The 21,959-nt window shown below is 38.9% G+C and overlaps 1 protein-coding gene across 2 annotated transcripts in view; it reads right to left on the reverse strand.

The window, feature by feature from the left end:
- LOC590076 (vacuolar protein sorting-associated protein 13B) overlaps window positions 1-20,811 on the reverse strand; it is a 73,053-nt gene extending 52,242 nt beyond the window's left edge. For both annotated transcript variants that reach the window (XM_030974363.1, XM_030974362.1), the window contains exons 1-16: window positions 20,547-20,811; window positions 16,254-17,240; window positions 14,869-15,077; window positions 14,255-14,455; window positions 13,282-13,516; window positions 12,323-12,517; window positions 11,392-11,549; window positions 10,383-10,565; window positions 9,754-9,884; window positions 9,026-9,204; window positions 8,447-8,581; window positions 7,627-7,803; window positions 6,300-6,491; window positions 5,476-5,642; window positions 4,782-5,037; window positions 3,536-3,756 (exon numbers count right to left, since the gene is read on the reverse strand). In XM_030974363.1, coding sequence (XP_030830223.1) covers window positions 3,536-3,756; window positions 4,782-5,037; window positions 5,476-5,642; window positions 6,300-6,491; window positions 7,627-7,803; window positions 8,447-8,581; window positions 9,026-9,204; window positions 9,754-9,884; window positions 10,383-10,565; window positions 11,392-11,549; window positions 12,323-12,517; window positions 13,282-13,516; window positions 14,255-14,455; window positions 14,869-15,077; window positions 16,254-17,193 — 3,579 coding nt within the window. In that variant the 5' untranslated portion in view covers window positions 17,194-17,240; window positions 20,547-20,811. The remainder of the gene's footprint in view (window positions 1-3,535; window positions 3,757-4,781; window positions 5,038-5,475; window positions 5,643-6,299; window positions 6,492-7,626; window positions 7,804-8,446; window positions 8,582-9,025; window positions 9,205-9,753; window positions 9,885-10,382; window positions 10,566-11,391; window positions 11,550-12,322; window positions 12,518-13,281; window positions 13,517-14,254; window positions 14,456-14,868; window positions 15,078-16,253; window positions 17,241-20,546) is intronic.
- Window positions 20,812-21,959: the final 1,148 nt, after the last annotated feature.

The following is a 21,959-nucleotide window of genomic DNA, read 5'->3' on the forward strand; positions in this document are numbered from 1 at the left end:
ACTCATAGATTTTGCTCCAGTATTTAAATCCAGCGAGGATATTTCAATGCAATCGGGGCCTAAAGAAGTAGAAGAGGCTAGACAGCCTACTCTGTATGTGAGCAGGGTTTGGCAGCGTCTTTACGGCGGAGAACAAAGAATTGTATATGGAAATCGCAAGTTCAGGTTCCGTACCACAGTCTGCATAGTCAACCAGCTCAAGAATAGCCAATGGCATCCTCAGCTAGTGGTAATGGGACAGTCTCTTCTCAAGCTCAAACACAATGCAATCAGGATGTTGAGTGATTGGTAGAGGCCCTCCAAAATAAAGCAATAGTATTAGTTCTGCGTATTAGTTCTGCTTATTGAATTCTTCGATTGAATTTATGGCGAAAATTTGAATTAATTATTGTGAAGTCGAAGATTTAACGGTTATACCTGGTATTGGAAGTCAAATCGCCGGGCATATTATTACACTAAGAAAAGAACTTGGCAATTTTACGCCTGGTGTTCTCCCCAGTATTCCATATCTTAGAAAAATTTTAGTAGTTGAATCTCTTATAGATTTTCTCCAGTTCCCAACAAGGATATTGCGATGCAATGGGGTACTTAAGAAGTGGAGGGGGTGGGGGTAAGCAGGCTAGTATAATAGACTCTGTTTGTGAGCAGGGGATGGCAGCATCTTGTGACTTCATGACAGAGAATAAAGAATTGTATAAAGTAGATTCCGTACCACAGTCTGCAGCTCAAGAGAAGCCAATGGCCTCCCAAGGTAGTGGAGCTGGGGCAGTCTCTTCCCAAATGCCATCCAAGCAGGATGTTGAGCGATTGGTAGAAGCAGAGGCCGTGAAATATAAGGCAAAAATAGAAGCCCTCCAAAAAACTATTGGGAATTTAATGAGTAAGCAGCGTGTTGAAGTGGAAGCTCCCCCTCCTCCTATGGAGAGACCTCCTGCTCGACAGTTCGCCACAGTATAACAGATACCAAGATTATCGGCATACTGCCTATCAACGTGATGGTTTTCCTTCTCCACCACATGTGCACTGATCTCAGGATACCCAAAGTTCCCACTTATTTCGTGGGGATGGTAAGCGTGAGAGGGGCCACAAGTCTTTTTTTCCGTGCCCAAGTCCATGGTTTTCGATGGCCGCGGGAGTTGGCAAGCGTTCATCGCTAAGTTCAATCTTTACGCTGAGGAGTGCGGATGGGATTTGAGCCACCGAAGAAATCAACTTTGCTTGTGCTTGGGTCGAAGTGCAAGCGAGTATTTTGCATTGCTCGTTAAGCGTGAACCTCATCTTGGGTTTACGGACTTATTCCAAAAACTTGAGAAGCAGTTTGCGTCAAGGGAACTGCCCGAAGTTGCGCAATTGCAATTTACTTATGCGAGGCAGCAACCCGAGGAATCCCATATGGATTGGGCGAACCGCCTTATGACATTGGCTGCTCATGCCTTTGCCGATTTACCGGACCACCATGTTGAAAAGCAGGTCGTCCATAAGTTTTGCCAGGGGTGCTGTGATAGAGAGGCCGGGCAGTATGCTATCAATACTCGCCCAGGGTCTTTGAATGAAGCCATCGACTTAGCCAGAGAGTTTCAGCATACCCATTAGGCAATTTATGGTAAAATGCGAAAGAATGTCAGACAGACATGTGTAGAGATATCTACGGAGGAGTCAAGGATTAGCTGTACAGCTACTCCTAATCCTCCACAACAACAACCCTTCCAGCTGGACAGGGTTGAAGGTAGAGTTTTGAATCTGGAGAAGAAGATGGATCAAATCCATGGTTCTGTTTCTTCAATGGAAACTCAGATGAAGAACCTTCACTCCATGATCCAGGGACTCGTTGTTACAGTGCAGGGCCTTGAGACTTCTCGAAGCTTTCCCTCGCCGGGAAGGTCTAATTTTCGGTCTCCCAACAGGTCTCTGGCTAGGTCACCTAGTGGTGCTTGTTTCAAGTGTGGGAAATTCGGACACTACGCGAACAGTAGTCCAGAAAAGTCTGTTTCATTTGCTGCTCCGGTAGAGGGAAACGAGTTGGGGTCAGTGGAGGGGCTCATCCCGAATTTTATTACATCATTTAGAACTTAGAGAATTTTGTAATTTGTCATTTAAAGGTATTGATGGTGGCATTGATCAAGCAGCGGCATCACAGGCGACACCCGCTTCTGCAATACTTGCGTCCAAGCATGGTGGAGTCACTCGCTTCAACATCTGCTCTCATACAGCAAACCACTACTCAACATAAACAGCACTCCACAAAAACGAATCAGAGGCATAAGACACCGAAAGATGAGAGTTTCTCCAAACAACTGTAAGCAACGAAAAGACAAAAACTGGAGTTGCTTCACCAGCTATTGAAAGTACATGAGGAAAAGCTGCAGGTAAGGGAAATGTTTATTTGTTTTATTGTTATAGATTTCATATCATTTAGCTGAAATTATATCATCCATCACTTTCTCATTTTTAATACTACATGTATATAAAATTTTTGTACTTTATTGTCCATTTGTTATGTTTCATTCATCATATCTACCTGTTTGATGTGACTTTATATGCAACGAAAGACCTAATAGTTGTAACTTTACATGATATATAATTGTAATGATTATTGATCAATGATTAATGTATAGTTGTAACTATGCATGATTAATATATAATTTTAATTATGCATGATTGAGGATCTTTGTAATTGTAATGCATCATTGTTTGTATTTGTTTATATGTTGTGCGACCTGCCATGCTTTCGGCAAGGGAACATTGACCTGGTCTTGAATGTACACATGTATTCCTTTTTTTACGAATGATTTAACAGTTTATTTGAACATTATTATTCTTCTTTTATCTTCATTCTTATATTTGAAGGTGGAAAAAGAGCGGCTTGCAAAAGAGAAGGGCCGTCGCTACATGGAGGAGGAAAGGCTAAAAATCGCCAAGGAGATATTTGAATTGAAGGAACAAAAAAAGTTTATATCAAATACTAATAATTTCATTTCTTTTAATTCTTAGTATTGATTACGTTCTTTATCATTTATTGCTTTGAGACTATATGTTCCTTTTCGTCAACTTCTCACAGTCAAACTTAAATTAATATAATTGTATAATGTACTAAGTGATTTGACCGGGAGACCTACAGGACATCCTGCACTCCCGTATAGATGATGATGATGATGATTGTATAATTATAGTTTTTTAAATCATCCATTTGAGATGAATATCTTTAGTTCAGTGTAATTTTGTTGGTGTAATCTGTGTATAAGAAAAATCCCAAAATATGGAAATAATCATAAATACAACATCTTATTCTAGCTACAAAAAATGTTAGGGTCTGTTTTTATTAAACTTCAAATTGGGGCATACCACATCGAAAAATGATTTATCGATCACGGAATCAACACCTCTCTTTTACAAGTGACTATCTTGTATTTTCTATATGTTTTGTGAACTTGTATTGGTATTTTCAATTGTTTTAATTCTGAATTTATTCCAAATATTTAATAATTCAATCATTTTGTTTTCATTCACTCATTAATCCACCCATCCTGAGTCTTACCTGAGCATCGGAGCACTTGAATATGACTGCAGGCATGTCGGTGTGCACACCTAGACCAAGGCCTGGTTTCTCCTCTGCTTCAGAGGGAGGGTGTTTGTTGGCTGTAAGGGCCAGTGTAGTGGAGATTGCCATTGGCTTCAGCAGGTAGTACACCCTCTGGCAGTCGTGGAGTGAGTAAATGGAAAAGTCTCTGGCCTTGATGGTCCAGGGAAATTTCTCTCCTAGAATTAAGAAAGAAAATAAATTGAGGGAGATGTAAGAAAATCTAATTAAACTCTTGATTTCCAATCATTCACTGATTGTTAAATTCTACTGCATAAAAATTTGCCAATTGGCAAAGAGGAGGTCCTCTTCTCCTACTGAAGGCTCCAAATAACCTACAACTACAATTTACAAGTTTATATGACTATTCAGAACTTCACATTTGAATTTTACAAGGTTGAACTTGTGTAATTGAGTCAGATCATAAGGTGAGCAGTTGGCTTTAATCATAGAAAATCGATTACATTAAATGGCCTCTTGAACTGCCCTCTCAAGGAGGCCAGATGGCTCAGAGGTAGAGCAGTGGTTATCCCTGGTAGGATAAAAATTCCTTGAATGGTTGAGTGTCGTATCATGGTTGAGTGTCGTATCATGGTAGCTCGACTAAAGCCTGGGTAATGATACGATTGCCTGGCCCCCAGGTAGAACAGTATTAAAAAGCCAGTTTACGGTTGCAGTCTGAGCATGAGCAGATAAAGGTCATTTGTACCAAAAAGGTAAAACCCACAGAGATAAATACTGGATATGCGCTCATGAAAGTTATGTAACATTATTCATTTATGCACCAACGGTACATTCTAAGATACGCAGGTGGAAGTATTCTTTTCAAGAGGGCAAACAAAAGGTATTTATGAAGAACATCTAGGACTTTGGCAGTTATTATTCCAAGATGCTCAAAGTGGAACTTCTCCATGTGTAAAAGATCTGTGGATATTTGGGGTCATATGTACCATGTGCTATCTGTAATCTCCCTTATACTGATGAGGCTACCCTGGGTAAACAAGACATATTACAATTATTATTACTACAGTCAAACCTGTCTATAGCGACCGCCCAAGGGAAACACAAAAAAGTGGCCTTTGAAGACAGGTTCTTTTAGTACATGATTCAATGAGAACCCATTTTAAATGCAAACAACAAATGTGGCCTTTGTAGACAAGGGGTCTTTGTAGACAGGTGGTCACTAAAACAGTTTTGACTGTACCTGGATCTTGAGGAAGGTCCATCCTGCTGAGTGGTATATCCTGGTCAGGATCCACAGCCTTGTGTCCCGAGCTGTGGACGGACAGGGCTGGTACACACACAACCAGCACCGCAGGAGGAGGTGGTGGTGGTGGATAGTCTGACCCTTGACCTCCAGAGGTCACAAGGTCACATAGGCATTGTGGGATGGTGGTGTCGGACGAGGGGAAGGTGAGGTGCTTTGTTGGCCAGGCAACGATGCACGGTGAAACATCCACCTGGGAGAAGATGTGTACAGTAATTCTGTGGTTAAAGTTTATCTAGAGATTTGGTATTGAAGCAATTTACACAGACTAATCACGACAACAAATGAACGACATCCGACATGTCTGAATTTTTTATATATTTTTTTAAAGTTTGCTTATGTTTTGCTGGTCTAAACCAGTTTATTTTATGAACAAATTCAAATTGACTTTGAAATCATTCCTTTTCTATGACTTAGACTTACCTTTACCTATACAATTAAGTCACATGATGCCCTTATTCATGGATTGAAAATATCAAAAGATTATTTTTCAATTTGTTTAAAAATTAAACAGTGATATCTAAATCCCGACTCAATTTCACATATTAAGTTACTACTATATTGATTTAAAGGTAGGGTTATTCATTTGTAAACCTAAAATTGGCAATGATCTAAAAGAAAATGTGCATACCTGGATGATCAGCTCTTTTAGTTTTGCTATGACTTCATCAAATTGGTTTACTTGGCTGCTAGCTTCAGCCTTACTGACATCACCATCTTCCATAACAGCAGTGGCTGTGAGGGACTTCTGCTTGCTGAATCTACCGCCACTTTTTGGCGCCTTGTAAGTCTCAGATCCTGCGAATCGCATGATAAAGCAAACACATAACAGAACAATATTCAATTCAATTAATATACGTTTCCAACAAAGCATTACAAATCAATTATAACATTTACAACAATTTAGGAATACATATTGGAATCAGAGGGGTCCACTAAAAAGCAATGCTTGTACAAGTGTAGACACCTCAAATGATACTTAAGAATAATGGGTAATTAAAAGTAATTAAAGTTCTTAACTACCAAAAGGAAATTCACAATAGGAAAAGGGGGGAAGCCAACAGAGACGAGAACGGGACAAGACACTGAAGGCAATGCACCATCTTATAACAAGTTATTCAACCCACCGTAGGTAATATTCTATCTTATCCCATGTGTATGTATACATCAGTTGAAACAGAAATGAGTTATTAGCAACATAATTAATTTCTCCTCATGAATGGATTAAACCATTTTCTCCAAGAAGTAGACCAACACATAGGCACGTTATAAATTTGCAAATTCTGGCGAAAAGGTTATAAAATAAAATTATGACATGGACGAGAACAATTTGAAAGGGCTCTTTTTAAACAGTAAATACTTCCAATTATTAGGCAATTTGACAGTTTGTGAAAAATTCCAAGGCCAATGCCCTCGAAAAAAAACCATGGTCAGTATTCTCTCATGTAGACTCACCTTGAGATGATGCCTTCTTGGCTGGTGACCTCATCTCAGTGGGTATACTCTTTTCTGTCCTATCTGGTGAATCCCTTGAGATGTGAGATGTCACCAGTCTCCTGCTTGGCTGGTAGAGAAGCCATGAATACAGGACTGGGTCCAGGCAGACGGACGTCCCTTCAATCTTCAACAGGAGAGCACCTAGGGAACCTGAAATCAAATCACCATTCTCCTGTTTACTTCGCACCAAAACTTTGTTTAATAACTAATGATTGGTGGTGTGAAAATAACAGTACAATCCTTCCTGTAGATATTTAACTATTCCTCGCAATGGAATCATGAGGGTAAATTCTTTATCTTATCATCTTATTCATTATTAACCAAAATTATGGAAAATAAACTGATTAGAATAGTGCAAACAAAAGAAGTCTAAATTTCCTGTGTAATTCTTACAGCTATTGTATGTTATTCATGCATACATGTATGCTATCATGTGAATTGCAAATATAATTAAATTCTGCTGATGCCAAAGAGGTAAACAAAAGAGTTAAATCTATTACAAGCTTTTAAGATTGTTCAGAGAAATTTCATCTGGGGATTTTATGCCTTTATTATCACTGGATATAAAACTATCGATAAAATAAATTTTAAAACTAGATGGAACTTCGACTGCGCACAGTCGAAAGTGATACCTCCGTATAGAGCAATTTTACAAACCAAAATGGAAGAACCTTTTCAAATTCAAGTTCAGTTGTAATCCATTAACAGGTTCTCAGAATATCATGATTAGAAGCTATTTCTCATATACATGTATGACCCTTTGATCTTTGACCTCATGACCCCAAGTGCATGATAATGCAATCACAAGCTATTTTTGCATACATAAGGAGCCCCATGACCTTTGACCTATGACCTCAAAATCTAATCAATTCATTGGCTCTGCCAGTTTCATACATGACCAAAGTTTGGCAGGAATCCATCAATTGGTTCTTCAGATAACGCGATCATGAGCTGTTTTTGCATACATAATGAGCCGTGCTGTGACCTTTGACGTCATGACCCCAAAATCTAATCAGTTTATTGGCTCTGCAAGATACATACATGACCAAAGTTTGGCAGGAATCCATCAATCGTTTCTTCAGATAACGCGATCACGAGAACGGGACGTACGGACGGACCTACGTACGTATGGACGGACGGACAACCCGAAAACATAATGCCATAGGCTACTTCGTAACGGAGGAATAAAAAGTGTGTATCATGGAAATAGTCTCAACTTTTAAAGATCATACTTTTTTTTATCCTGCAGTAAGATGCATAATATGTTTTTTCTTTTTCAGTGTACCTTTATGCTTGTCATCTTGCGGTAGCTGGGCAGTGACTGTAAGGAAGCAAGCCTCATTGGTTCTTGGGCTAGTGACAGGACTAGCAGTAGCCCTGGAGGTTGGTACCATGCAGGTAATCAGGTGATACTTGTCGGTCTGGAGCGGGCCCTGAAACACAGGTGTCGGAACATCTTCACCTACGTAGATACGAAGAGAAAAACAATCATGAACATTAACTCCAGAATTTTGAAGAAAAACATAATTTCTTGTTGTGATGACAAGAAAATACAAGATGACACAAATACTAAATGAAAATGAAGATAATAAATTGAACATTTAACCAATACATGAAGCATACCTGCAGAGAGAAGTCCACACAAATTTAGTACAGTATTCAAAACAAAGTTTGTTTCTTTCCTTGCATGGTCTCAACATCAATATATCCTTTCCCCATGCCTCCTAAAACAATATTAAGCAACCCTTCACTAAAGAGCATGATTTCACTGCAAGGGATGGGAATCTCAGCTGTAAAATGACAAATGAATAAACTTAAACAGAAAATCTCAATACTTATGAAAGAATGCTGCAAGAGAGTTGATGATTAGTATAATTTGTAAATCACTTTGAAAAACCCAAGATCATTAAAAAAATACTAATCCCCTGGGAAGATAGGGTTCAAGGTCACTAATTCCTGAGAGTCAATGGTTTCTAGAGATTCTAAACTACTTTGAAAAACCCAAGACAATACAGATATAACAATTCCCCATGACCAAAGGGTCCAAGGTCACCGATCCTTGAATATCGCCATGATGTTACCACCCAACCAACCTATATCCTCACCATGGTCTTTGATGGCAACCTTTGCTTGTCCGATGCTTCCAGACACAGCCTTGACACAGTCGTTGGTGACACATCTACACTCCAGACTGGACAAAGAGGCTACAATTCCAGCTTGACTCTCTGAGGTATCACTTCCTACAGATGAATGAAAGGAACACAAGAATACCATTCAAAATGAATTTCCCCGAAGTTAATTTTGTAATGAAATAAAAAATGATTTTATATTCAAAACCATTTCAGCTGCAAATGACTGAATCCTATCATTGATTTGTTTTCTTTGTGAAGTATCTCGGCATGAAACTGGCCATCATTACCTTGGGGGCGTTTCACAAAACTTGTCATCAGTATCGAATGACAGTTTTTGTTATAAGCTACTGAAATCCTTGCTTCTGATTTGTTTTCAACAGATTTGTCACTGATTTTTGTCATTTGTCATTGAAAAAAGGCTTTGTGAAACGGGTCCTAATTCATTCTAGTTTCTAGTTTAACATTAATACTCAAAATGACGGGTACTGGTATACAAATGGCACTGAACTAATTTCACAAACCACTACTACATCTACTACATCTACTACGAACCTGCTGTTGTAAATACATCGTACATCAAGCTAGTCTCCTCTAGCCAGTTGTTTGTCTGACTTTTGCCCATCCAGCTCTGTTGGATGTAGATGAGGAGAAGAAGTTGAGCCTTGGTGAAGTCTAATCTGGCTGCTGGTACCTCTAGCATCATTTCTGACTTGACAATGTTGGGGTCGGTCCTGAAAGGCAAGCAGAGAAAAATTTGTGGGGTTTTAAAAGTCTTTAAAAAATTTAATTTAAGCAAGTATTTACTCATTTTCTTGTTGAATCATACACTGAAGGGGATGAATATGTTCTGCATTTGTTTATTTTAATACTAAAAACCAATAAAATTGCAGTTTGGTTCTTTCTGTAGATATATCAATCAAACTGATTTGAATTAAAATAATGACAGTTTAAGTTGAGGGTAGCATCAAGCAACATGCATGTGTTGCCAATCATCAAATGAATTTACTGGAATGAAAGATTCTATGAATTACATGAAAATAAGCATTCTGTGGGGAAAGAAATACAGATCATACAAACAGTCTTATCACACGTCTCATGGCATCATCCTCAAATTCCACATATTTGAACCCTTGACCTTCTGATATAGGGTCAAGTAAATGGACCACTATACAGACGTACTCCCATTCCTCCCACCACATGAACTATCTGTTTTATGTTTCTTTTGAAGTGTTTTTTTTTTTATTATTGTTATTTTTTAATTTCTGTAATCATTCACTAACCAGTACATAGGTAGGCACAACGTTTTTGACAGTCCTGCAAAGCTGCATGGCTGGAGTAGTTGAAGGTATGGGGGTGAGGGGTCAGCAGGAGCACAAGGGTCACAGGTCAAACCAGCTTGCAATCCAAATACCTAATGGAAATGATGATAGAGAGAACAAGAACAAGAATAGATAAGAACAATACAATTTTCTTTGGAATTGTTTTATTTAAAGTCTGCTAAATCTGATTAAAGCCAGTTCCTTCTTCTAGGAAACAATCAATGTCAGGAAAGTACTATGATGTACAATGGTTCAAACACATTCAACAGTATTAATAATGTAACAGATTTGACAACAGACGAAAATGAAATGAGATAAACCTTGTGTGCCTCAAAGCCAAAAGACATTAAAAAAATAACCCCCAAAAGTTGTGAAATCTTCTTACTGCAAAAATGGCTGACATTCACAATTTGCAAGAGTTTTAGGTTTTACATTACTACAAGATTTGCCTATGACAAAAAGGTAATTTAAGTGTAAAATACCTCAAAATGCATTTATTTGAATAAGACAATTCTTGAGATTCGTGAGTTCAAAACTGTAATTACATTACCCCTGTAATAGTAAATGACTGTTGATGTATAGTGTTATACCTTGATGCTTTTCTGGCCATAGCAGTGGTGCATGAGAGCCGAGCTGGGGTGAGATACTTTGCTGGCCGCTGCAATGAGTTGCCTAGCGTACATGGGCACTGTGACTTGGTAGTCCCCTCTCTCGCATTGGATCCTCACAGCAGGGATTGCAGTAGCTGGGACTACAGGCACAAATGTGCTCTCCTGATCATAAAGGGATTCAACAGTAATAATAATCATGGTCAATTAGGTGTTGTCAAATATTTGCAGACCAGGGGGGTGTTTCACAAAGATCCTAAGCTGAACCAATTCTAAGTTGGACTAACAATTATGGAAAGCGTTAGCACCTTTGAAAATATTTTGTAAAAGTTATTTTTAAAAGCATAAAATGTTGATTCAAATCATTCATGTTTTCTATTATCAACCAGATTTCATGTTCTTGATGTGGAATCTATGAAAAGTCCACAATATACAATACTTGAATTTTTGCTTTTGAATATATTTTATTTTAAGGCTACAAATGGCTTTCCCCAATGTTTAGGTCCAACTTAGAGTTAAGTTTGACTTAGGATCTTTGGGAAACCCCCTGATGTGACACATACCAGTATGATTGAAAAATTAAATGGAACTTTATTAAAAATACTAGCTTGTCTCCAAGCATAAAAACAATTGTGAAATTTTATGTTGAGAATTTAAATAAAGTACAGTGTGCTTCTTTACAATGAAACCCTACATCCCCAGCAACATATTTCTAGAGTTTTGGATCATTATGCTATATCACTTTTAAACACGCAATGTTGAATCGATTTGCGCACGGTAGATGCATCTATTGATTAATAGGATGAAAAGTCCTTGATTGAACCAAACAGTGGATCGTTCATTCTAGAAAATTTATGTATATTAAAGGGGAAGTCCACCCTGATATCATCTTGATTGATCTCTTTTATTAAAACCAAGATGATATAACTTATTTGTCATTTAGGATTTGAAGAAAGAGTTCTACCTTTAAAATATCTATTATGTATCTTACCTCACTGCACCCGCTGGTGTCATATTCTCCATGTTCTGCTGCTCTGACGATGACATCGAGGCCCAGCAGAGCAAAGTGAGAGTGCCTCTGAGGAATGGACTCTTCTAATCCTGCTACCTGCTCAGGCGTGGGGATGGGGCGCTTTTCATCAACAATCTCTGAAACAACAAAAGTACGAGAAATATAAATAAACACATGAGTGGTGTATGATTAAACTCTGGTAAATAATTGGATATAATACAAAACAAGTCTTTTATCCATTTGTTTCATCCAGAAATGAAAATTTTCTTGATCATAGATTAATGTTTATTTCTGGTATCACCACCACAGGTCAAATTTTCAGATGAAAGGAATTGATTAAGGACATATGCTGTATGGGTACATTGCAAGAAAACACCCTGGAAAAATCTTAGTAATCTCAGAAAAAGAGCTCTAGTGATGAAACAAGGAAGAAATTCCTAAAGGCAATCTAATTTTAGATCTATCAAATCCAAAAAGATCCTAAAGCAAAAACTGTAAATGGTATCCATTCTTCCCCGGCAGCTCCAACATCAATATCAGGAATTCACTTAGAAATCAGTTACACATGTCAACGCACTACTACTGACATAGGTATTACATGTATCTGGTACAGGTTGACAATAATGAAAGTCATGTGCTTATCAGGCATATAAATTATTTCTTTAATATTCAACTTTCTAGCATTACGGTATCATATAACCAATATTCCCGCATGCAGAAAGTTTTGCAAATGACAGGGACACAGACCTTTTTTTTGTTGTTGAAATTTTCACAATAATTAACATCTATAGGCTAATTATAATACACATTCAATGCATTACCAGCTCGTTCTCACGTGTCAAATCCAGGACCCTACCAAAAGTTTAAGAAATTGCAAACAAAATAATTAGCCTTTAACAGTTTACATTACCTGGCTGTGGAGTACTGTATGGTTCATAGTCATGGTTTCCTGCATAGAACATGAACTGTTGAAGACGATGGACCAAAGAGCTGCTAACATCGACAGAGGTCAGAGCAAAGACAAACCGCTTCCACGAGGTCTCTTTCGTCGTGAAGATGGGGTCTGTCTCACTCTGATGGGACGATCTGCTTGTGCTGTCATTACCTGGTATTTGGAGTATGAAATATTTTGTGAAATTGGAAAGCTGAATTCTTTCTTTCCCTGAAGTTTAATAGAGGAACATTCCTGTTCCTGTACACAATGAGCTAAGTTTTCTCCCTGTGCTTTTCCTGTCATGATAAACACTTATCTGGTCAGGATATTAAATTATACAAATTTGATTTAGGGTTGATAATATTACTACATTTAAGTCCTTGGCCTGACCTCCCTCAAGGCAAATAATGATGGTGAAAGTCTAGAAGATTTTAGCTTTTTATTTGATTTATTCAGGACTTTACTCGACTTTTCTGGTCCCCATCAAATTTATCTGGAACCTAGGCCCTTGGTTGATGTTACAAAATTAGTTAGGCGCAACCTTCGCTGGAGCACGCGTCTAAAAGGGAGATGGTCATCACGTTTCCATGTGCAGAAGGTCATAATCGCAGACACCAGACTTGGTGGAAATACCATTAATGGGTGTACAAGTCTTGCACACAGCAAACCCATAGTCCCATCAAGAAATAACCCAGTCTCTCAGAGAGTCTTTGGGAGAGGGAAATATAAGATAATGGCTTTACCATATGGAGAGGGGAGGGGGTAGGGCAGAAAATGCAGAGTATTACATGTGGCCTATTGGTCACAAAACTAAAGGGCTAATGCTGGTGAACGACAACACCGTTATTGGGGTAAACAACCAAACTGTGTCATATTCCCCACGAAAGCCACCTCCTATGCGTATTTAAAACAGAATCATCGCTTCAAAGTATTACCATCAAGCCCCCTCAGCTTCTCGTAGGTGTAGAGGTAGTCCATCCAGAACGCCCCATATTTCTTCATGGAGACCTTCTCCGTGTAGACGGACTGATGGTGCTCTGCATCCAGGATGTAGATGGTCTTCTGGCTGTTGTTTTCTGGACTGTCGGCATCAAACAGGGTCAGAGAGAGGTAGTTGTTGGACTTGTCCTTGTAGTCGGCGTCTCCAAGATGGACGTAACAGCTGCGATCCTGCAGGAGAAAAGAAATACGCTAGGATGTAAACTAAATCCTTAAAGCCCCACTGCACTACTTATAGCTTCTTGCGCCTCTATATAGCAAACAATGCCAAAGCGGTGACTGTTGGTCCCCCATGGTCCCTTTTTTCTTATGTTAATTCAGAGCTTTTTAAAGTAAATTGAATTGCTATTTATAAACTACTTTTGTTCACACAAGGAAGACTCCCTAGTGCTAATGTACAAAACAACAAGCCACAGAAAATATGCCACACAACACTATGGGCACAACGTTACACAAGGCTTATCCATTAAATACTGTGCAAAAGCAGAGTCACCTTTGATGTAGAGATTAGCCAGACTAGGTTTGTGCCAAGTCAAAAACTAGTCAGTGCAGCAGATCACTTTTTGCTCACATTCTCCTTAGAACTATAAGCTAAGAAAGATAACAAATACTCCTTTTCAGGACTCCTCAACCCTCTCTCTCTCTCTCTCTCTCTCTCACATGGTGCACCCGCAAGCCTACTGTATATTCTTGAAGTTGTTATAATGCGGAAAAGTGCTTTTCACCATGACAGAACTGGGGCCCATATTACAAAGAGTTGCGATCAATCCACATCAATCGCAAGTTTGCATTCTCCTATCTCTTATGTACATAATTGCGATCAATATCAATCACAAATAAGTTGCGATTGATATCAACTTTGTAAGACAGGGTCCTGGTGACTATAATTACTGAGGTGGTGTTGCTTACCTCAAGTTCCTTAGCAATGCCGCATGGACAGGAGCCGCCACCATAGAGTCCCATGTGGCTGATGCCTAGCTGAAAGGCAAAGAAACCCTCTCCTTTGAGCAGGATGTCTACGGCTGTCCCTTCCATCTCAAAGAGCAGCGTCTGATGGAAGCTCAGCTTGGGTCTGGTGTACAGACTACGTTCACTGACGGGGTCGGTCACCTAGGAGCATAGGAAAAATAAAACTCTTTAAATTACAGAACTTATTCCAAAGGCCATACAAAACAGTCAATTGGTAGGCTTTGGCTAAAAAATAGAACTATACAGAGTGATTAAGTTCATCTTATGATCCAAGAAGTTTTTCATTGCACGAGTAAAAATTTGACAAAATAGCCCCAAATCTTGGATTTCTCCTTTTTGACAGGCAAACAACACTAAATGAAGTCATTACAAAATTAACAATTTCACAAATTTGACAGACCATGAATTCCACGGAATTTTTTCACAGATGAGGCCAATGGAGAAATAGTATCCTTGTGCATCTTTATCCTTTAATTACAGAGGTACAAATTTATGACTAAAATCTGGAATTTCACCCTTCAGCTGGGCACACAACAATATATTAAATCACTTGCCTTGAATTCCAGGGAAGCCTTGTCACAGAAGAAGCCAATGGAGAGAATGGGTTCCTGGCGCTTCCGCAGTTTGCCCCCACCAAATCGATTAACGGCCCCTTCTTCTTGGTCATCGTCTTCATCGTACGTCAGAGCCTCTGGGACAAACGACCATGCCCACGATGTCCAGGATGACGAGGGATCAAGATCAACATGGGCCTCATCATTCTCTAAATGCATAAACAAGAAACACATGGTGGAACTTGCACATTTAGTAAATCTGACGCTTTGTTCACTTCAGTTCTATAACAGGATATATGTAATTGCAAGGTTTTTAAAGAAACTTTCAGCAGCTTCTTATTAAACTTACTGACTAAAATTGACAGCAGGACACGACAAAGCTATTTTATCCCATATGTTACCGACCTTATCTAATATTAGATGATCTGTTGAATGTATCAGAGGTACTACGGTGAAAATGTGAGTTAAATTCCAACGGCATTTGAAAGATCTGAAAACTAGACCAGGCACCTGTTACCTAGATTCCTCCATGTTTACCCATTCAGTGTACATTTCGTCTGAATTGAAAATTCATCGGCTGTAGATTTCTTCCTGCTTGAGAGTAAATTTCATCCTTTGATTGACAGGTGGAATGTCATATGAAGATCGGCTTGTTGATTTCTTGTTGATTTCATACCCTCACATTCGTTAGTAGTATATAACATCCTGTGCTTTGTTCTTTTGAGTACATTTCAATATTCAATTAGGGGCACTGGATATGACCTTCAACAAGCTTCACAATAGGTGGTGTCAAACATAATTTTCCTGATCCATCTTAAATTACCTAGATAATTCACTCATGTGGGAGACGGGCAGAAATATCCAGCAAAAAATCCTGTGAAATTTCTCAATAATGAAGAAAGTGGTATGTATCTTTGCCGAAGTCGACCACCTGTTACAATACGTAATACAATAGCAACATACAAGTTGTGATGTCAGACATGAACTATGAAAGAATGCAATTTTATTATGAACTGTGCTAAGCTGGGGGAAATTACATACCATTGTCTATTCTAGAATATTAGTTTAGTCTGACATAGCAACTTATATGTTGCTATTGTTTGTGGTATTGTAACAGGTGGTCAACTTTGGCAAAGTTACAAGTTAGCTCATTGATGACTGACAGATGATGTCACAAGGGGAATGAGATCTGGAGGTTTTAGAGGTGGAGCTTAGCAAGTTTGAAAAACAAATATTTCTTAAAATATTTAAAAATCTATGAAACAAATTCAGAAGTTTACATATCAAAATATGAGATGTATGCAGGACTGCACACCAACAGGAATACACTTGTAATTTGATGCCATGGGCCCTTTGATATTTGACTTGAATGAAAGGGACTATACCTGCTAATGGAGTAGCTGTTTGGTTTGTCTCTTCTTCCTTGATGCTCTGATCTCCTTCCAGCTCTGCTTTCTGAAGGTCAATAGAACCAAAGTACAGTGCCACAACCAGCTGCAGAACCCTGAGGAACATCGGAAGCTGCGTGTCGGACAACGACATCTTCAACTCTTCACAGTGAGTACTGACCTTGACAGCGCTAACCCGTTTTGCATTCAGACTGTTGTAGGTCAGGTGCATGCGGGCCGCTACCGCACACCTGAAGGTCACAGGCTCCTGGTAAACTTCAATTTTCCCGCTTGCATTGCGCTTGTCCAGGCAGACGGTGATGTCCGTGAAGTTACAGACACGTCTCAGGACCAGCTCTGGCAAGGAGAGTTCAAGGTAAGCCTTCTGCCAGTCACTGTCGGTGGCAAAAGTGGCAAAGGACTGCACATTGACGGAGAGGACAATGTCATCCTCTACGTACTTCAGAATCAAGTTCTTGATGGAGACGTGGACATTGTGCAGCACCCTGTTCATGAGAGAAGTCACGTAGCCCGGCGAGAGACTGGCATCTTGAATGTCCTCTTTGGGCTTCATCTTCGAACCACTCTCCGTTCTGGATTTGTTGGTACTGGTGCTCGACTTGGAGCTGACGCTGTCATTGTCGTCCGCCTCGGCATCACGCAGTTTGACGGTGCACTCGATGGTGTTGATTGTGATCTCGACCGGCTCATAGCCGATCCGAGTCCACGGAACGTGTATACGCAGCTCATGGATGAAGCCACTCACAAACGAGAGGGGAAGGTTGAGGTCACGTTCCAAGGCATCTAGGCGTAGTTCCAGATTGTTCAGGACCAGGTCTCCACCCCAGAGTGAGAGCCGTAGGTCCTCTGGTTTAATGTTCTTGATGTACTTGTCCACATAGCCCAACAGGAACGGTGATATGTAGGATTCCAGCATGGTGATCAGCTTACCTCTTCAAGATTATAGGTTTGCTTCTACTACACCTGAAAGAAGAAAACAAATATTATTGATTATAAAGAAAGTATATCATTTGTATTTTAGGGAATTGTTCACTTAAACTAAAAGCAATAGAAAATGGTTTCTTTCCTACCTAACCTTGTCTCATAGCAACACCTGTAGTAACCGACACTTGGGACAAATTATTTCACAAGGTGAATAATAGGTACATGTAGTCGTTCAAATATTGCACAGTACCCGTAGAAAGAATACGTAAGGCTATATACAAAGTAATGTCGCTTCTTTGCAGAGGTAAGTGAGAAGAAACTCATAATCTCTATAAAGTAATAAGACCTTAGAACCGAGTAGAGAAACAAGTGAAAAAGTAATACATGAATTATGATGAACCTGAATTAGCTTTGGTGTAGACTTTAGACTCTCTCTAAAAGACATGTTCTCTATAAGAGAAGTGATGAATATGGGTGTGGCAAGCAAGAAGCCAGTGTAATATGCATGCTATACCAGTACATTGGGTGTTTGCACATCCCAACACATACATGTACATGTAGGTTGTGGAATGTGCTTGCCAGAATAACTGCACATCCCAATACAATAGGGTTTAGAATGTGCTTGCCAGAGAAAGTATGTGTGGCACTCTTAATAATGTTACAGGTGTCACTAAAGAAATGGGTGACAATTGAATAAAAGGCCCAACTTCAAGCCACATAATAAAGACAAGACATTTATAATTACAAATGTAAAGTTCTTCCGAGGTCAAGTCACTACAGTATAAAGGGTTTTAAGGTGAAAATGGCTGTGGATGAACCAAAAAAAAAAAATTCTCACTTTTTATCTGTTACTAACAAAAAAACTAGTTATAAATATAATTGTGTGATGGTGGTAAAAACTGAGAAAATTTGCTAAGTTTCATACATGAAATAATAATAGTTATTATAATATGTACAAAAACAATGATGATGATGATGATGATGAGGCCCAAAACAAAAAGATGCTGTATTGCCCTTTAGGTGCCAGCACTCGGGTCGGTCAGTCAATTTTTTTTTCCTTCTTTTTTTTTTCTCTTTGGGCTGATATTTTTCAGTTTTGAAAGCTGATAAGTGAATATATGTAATTAAATAAAGTAAAATTTTCTAAAAAATTGGTTTAAAAAAAAAAAAAGCTGACCGTATATTTAAAGATTTTTGGGTCAGTCGCAAAGGGCAACAACAATTTGTTTGTTGTAAAGCCTGATGATGATTATAATGATAATGATAACAGCAACAACAAAAACAATAATAATAACAATAGTAATAATAAGTTTGGCAGTTGGCTTTATGGGTGGCCATAATACGATAACATAGTTAAGTATACAAAGGCTCATGCACTGAGTTTACTATATTTAGCAAGCTACATGTACCTGCACACACTTTTTAAACTAATCTCTATTATCGTAATGTATACAGTATCAAATCAGTATATTGTATACCGCCTGTCTTTGCATTTCAGCCGTAACCAATAAGGCGAACTCTTGTAAGAGGTTAGCGTCTTTGTAATGTAAATCACACCTTAAGTTTAACCAAGCATCATCAGGAACATTTGGAAGGCAATTAAGCCAATCGCTATATGGTATCATAATCTCATTTTTTTTTTAATGACTTGAACGATTTTAAAGTGCTTTGTAGTTTGCTTTGTAGTTTGTTTCAAAAACTGTGCGCCATCTACACGTTCGTAATGGCATTATCGCAGTTTTTCCTTCATAATCATTTTCGCCTTCGGCGTAGACTAGAAGGGATGAGATTGATTTAGATGACTCCGCGTTCCGGCAGCGAGAGTTTAACACGGCTTGCAAGATTTTCAACATGGATGTCGATTTTGACCCATAATTTCCTTAAAAGGGACCATTAAACGGATTATTTCAATCAAGTTAGTAAGTGGAACCGATGTATTATAGCCTAGGCCTAATTTACATTTGGATATACACGAGGTAAAATGACATTTTGGGGGATTTTGGGGGCAAAACGCTACGACCTGAAATGGCCGTGGCGTTATCAAGGGAATGTGTATAGACGGTTTCCGTCTCTAAAGAGAGAGCCGGCCGACCCTACCCCAATAAGAGGCTAACGAACGAAAGAGACGGAAAATTCGGTCTAGGTTTCAGCGTGCCCGGCAGCGGTTTCACACCCAATACGAGTTACTCTGCAGGGTTCCTCTTTGATTGCGTGTGGAAACGGCGGTTTCTTGCCAGATTTGGCTTGCTTGTCTGATGACGTCATTGGAAAAATTTCCTTTCGCCTCGACTTCGAATTTTCAGAAACGGACATGTGAAAGTGCATTTTTGTTCAAGTCAAAGTTCAATGTCATCTTTACCATCGTAATCTACCCTGAAGATAAGTTTTAATAGTTCTAAAACTAATTTAATTCGTTTATTTATACATTTTTCTCGTTACTTGATGAATATAAATCAAATCGGAACATACAATCATTGTTTTTTTACTTCCTCAAAATTGATTGTCAGGAAATTACGGAAATTTGTCTGACTTTTTGTGGCAGTGAGTTCATTAACGACTAATTAGCTAATTAATTTGCTAATTGCTAATTACTAATTAATTATAGAAGGGTCTATAGTACATCAAATAATACAATATTGGTTTTCTTCCCCTATCACATGTTCTTTCCTTAAGGTTTTATCTAGAAAAATGAATAATTTTTAGGTCTACATTTTTGATAAGACCATCCTTTATATTTTATTATTGGTCATGGTCGGTCACAGATTTTGAGAGGTCTCAATGGTAAAACAATGGCGATAATTAAATCAGATTTTTAATCTTAAAAAAATCATAACTCGCTAAATATTTGTCCTAGAGCTATGGTTTATATACCATTTTAAATGGTTTTTCAAGCCCTTTCCAATGATATAAGATACAATGTAATCCCACAATTTTTATTTTTTTAGTCACATAGATCTACCTAATCTAGTCTAGGGTCTACTTCATAAACCCTATCACTAACCAGAACGGTTACCATGTGCGCGCTAGACCTTTTTTTTCTCCAATTTGGGTAGCTGTCGCAAAAGGAAATCTTTCCAAAGGGGATATCAATATATTCTCACCTATATAGTATAGCTCTCAAATTAAGGCTACTTATTTACCATGTTACAGGGGAAGGAGGTTGACATTATTTTATTTATGATAATATGATGATGTCACAAATGTCAGTTTTACTAACGAATTATACAGGCCTACCACTACCAGACGGTTATTTCTGTCTAGCAAAGTAGCAAAGCCAGTAGTCCAGTAACACACATCAACATCGGCGTCAGTTTACATACAATCGAGCACAAATTGCGAACTTACCCTAAAATACACTTTCTTCAGACTGTTGAACATGGAGCTAATTTGCTTTGGTTCGTTCGACTATACGAGCTTAGCTTCATTACACAACATCCAACAGTACTGTAGCGTGTCAACTTAGCTCCTTTGCAGAGATAACTGAGATGGGCTGGGTTATCAATATGAAGAATCCTACCAATGGTTTTGTCCCAGCTTTGTATTTTGTGCAGCATTCCTAATTATCAAGATAAATGAACCCCAGCTGACAGCGACAGCTCAGCTAGCTAGCTAAGAGCAACGAACTCAAACCAAGATTTCGATGGCTAAGAGTCGTAAGACCGGGTTGTTTACTTCGAATACTTGACACGTGTACAGTTTGTTTACCTTTGCATGGGACGTAACCGCAACCAAAAACTGCTGGGTTTCACGTCTAACTTCTCGGCGCGACTACTTGAACATACCAATCATACCGCACAGGTGCAGGTGCCCACATCTTGCCAAAAATGTATCATGTCATTGTTATCTTGTCAATGACCCCAGCTGACAATGATATCTGTCTGAAGACTAAAAGCAGCACTGGTCGTCAAAGGAAATCCACTCACCCACCAGAGGCGGTGTTCCAGGGTGCCCCCACTTCAATTACCCAAAAGTGATCCTTCCCCTTCATAGTGTCCATTTCACTTCTGATGAGTGATGACCCTTTGAATTTGAAGTGCCCATTTTCCTTTGTAATAAATGTTCCTTTCTCCTTTAGTTTGAATAAATGCCCCGTTTCACTAGCTCTAGCTGATGAGTAGGCCTACCCCTATCCAGGTGCGACGATCAGTGCCCTTTTCACCTCTGATATTAAGGGCATGCCCCTTTAACTTTGCTCAATTCCTTTCTATTGAGTGCCATCTTACTTTCTGACAAGTGCCCATTTCCATTATAATATTAAAGGCACTGGCGTACTGATTTGGGGGCTTGGGGACAGTTGACCCCCCCCCCCCCCCAATAAAATTCAAACGTGGTTTATTTCTAATTTGATACCAGTGTTGCTGGAATGACATGTTTTTTTTCGGTTTTGTGCTCACTTTTGCCCATAATGCCAGAGGCGGCACTCCCGGTATGGGAGGGGGCACTCCCCCCCCCCCACTTTTCAGGTACCCACAAAGTGCCCCTTTTGACATAAGACAAGTGCCTCTTTTCTTTGTTAATAACTGTCCTTTTCCTCTCTTTTCATATCTGGAGAGTACCCCTTTTCAGGTGCCAAAATATTCCTCTTTTCACCTTTGATATTTTTTTACTTTGGCTCTTGCCCCTTTTCCTTTTTGTTAAGTGAACTTTTTCCTTAGTAATAAAAAGAAGTCACTTCCCTTTTTTATATAAGCCCCTCCCCTTTTTTAAAATGCCCCTTTCAACATCTGATAAATGCCCCTATTAAAATTTGAAAGGTAA

The sequence above is a fragment of the Strongylocentrotus purpuratus genome, unplaced genomic scaffold (genome assembly GCF_000002235.5).
Source record: "Strongylocentrotus purpuratus isolate Spur 01 unplaced genomic scaffold, Spur_5.0 spur5_scaffold_7, whole genome shotgun sequence".
Lineage (NCBI taxonomy): Eukaryota > Metazoa > Echinodermata > Echinoidea > Camarodonta > Strongylocentrotidae > Strongylocentrotus > Strongylocentrotus purpuratus.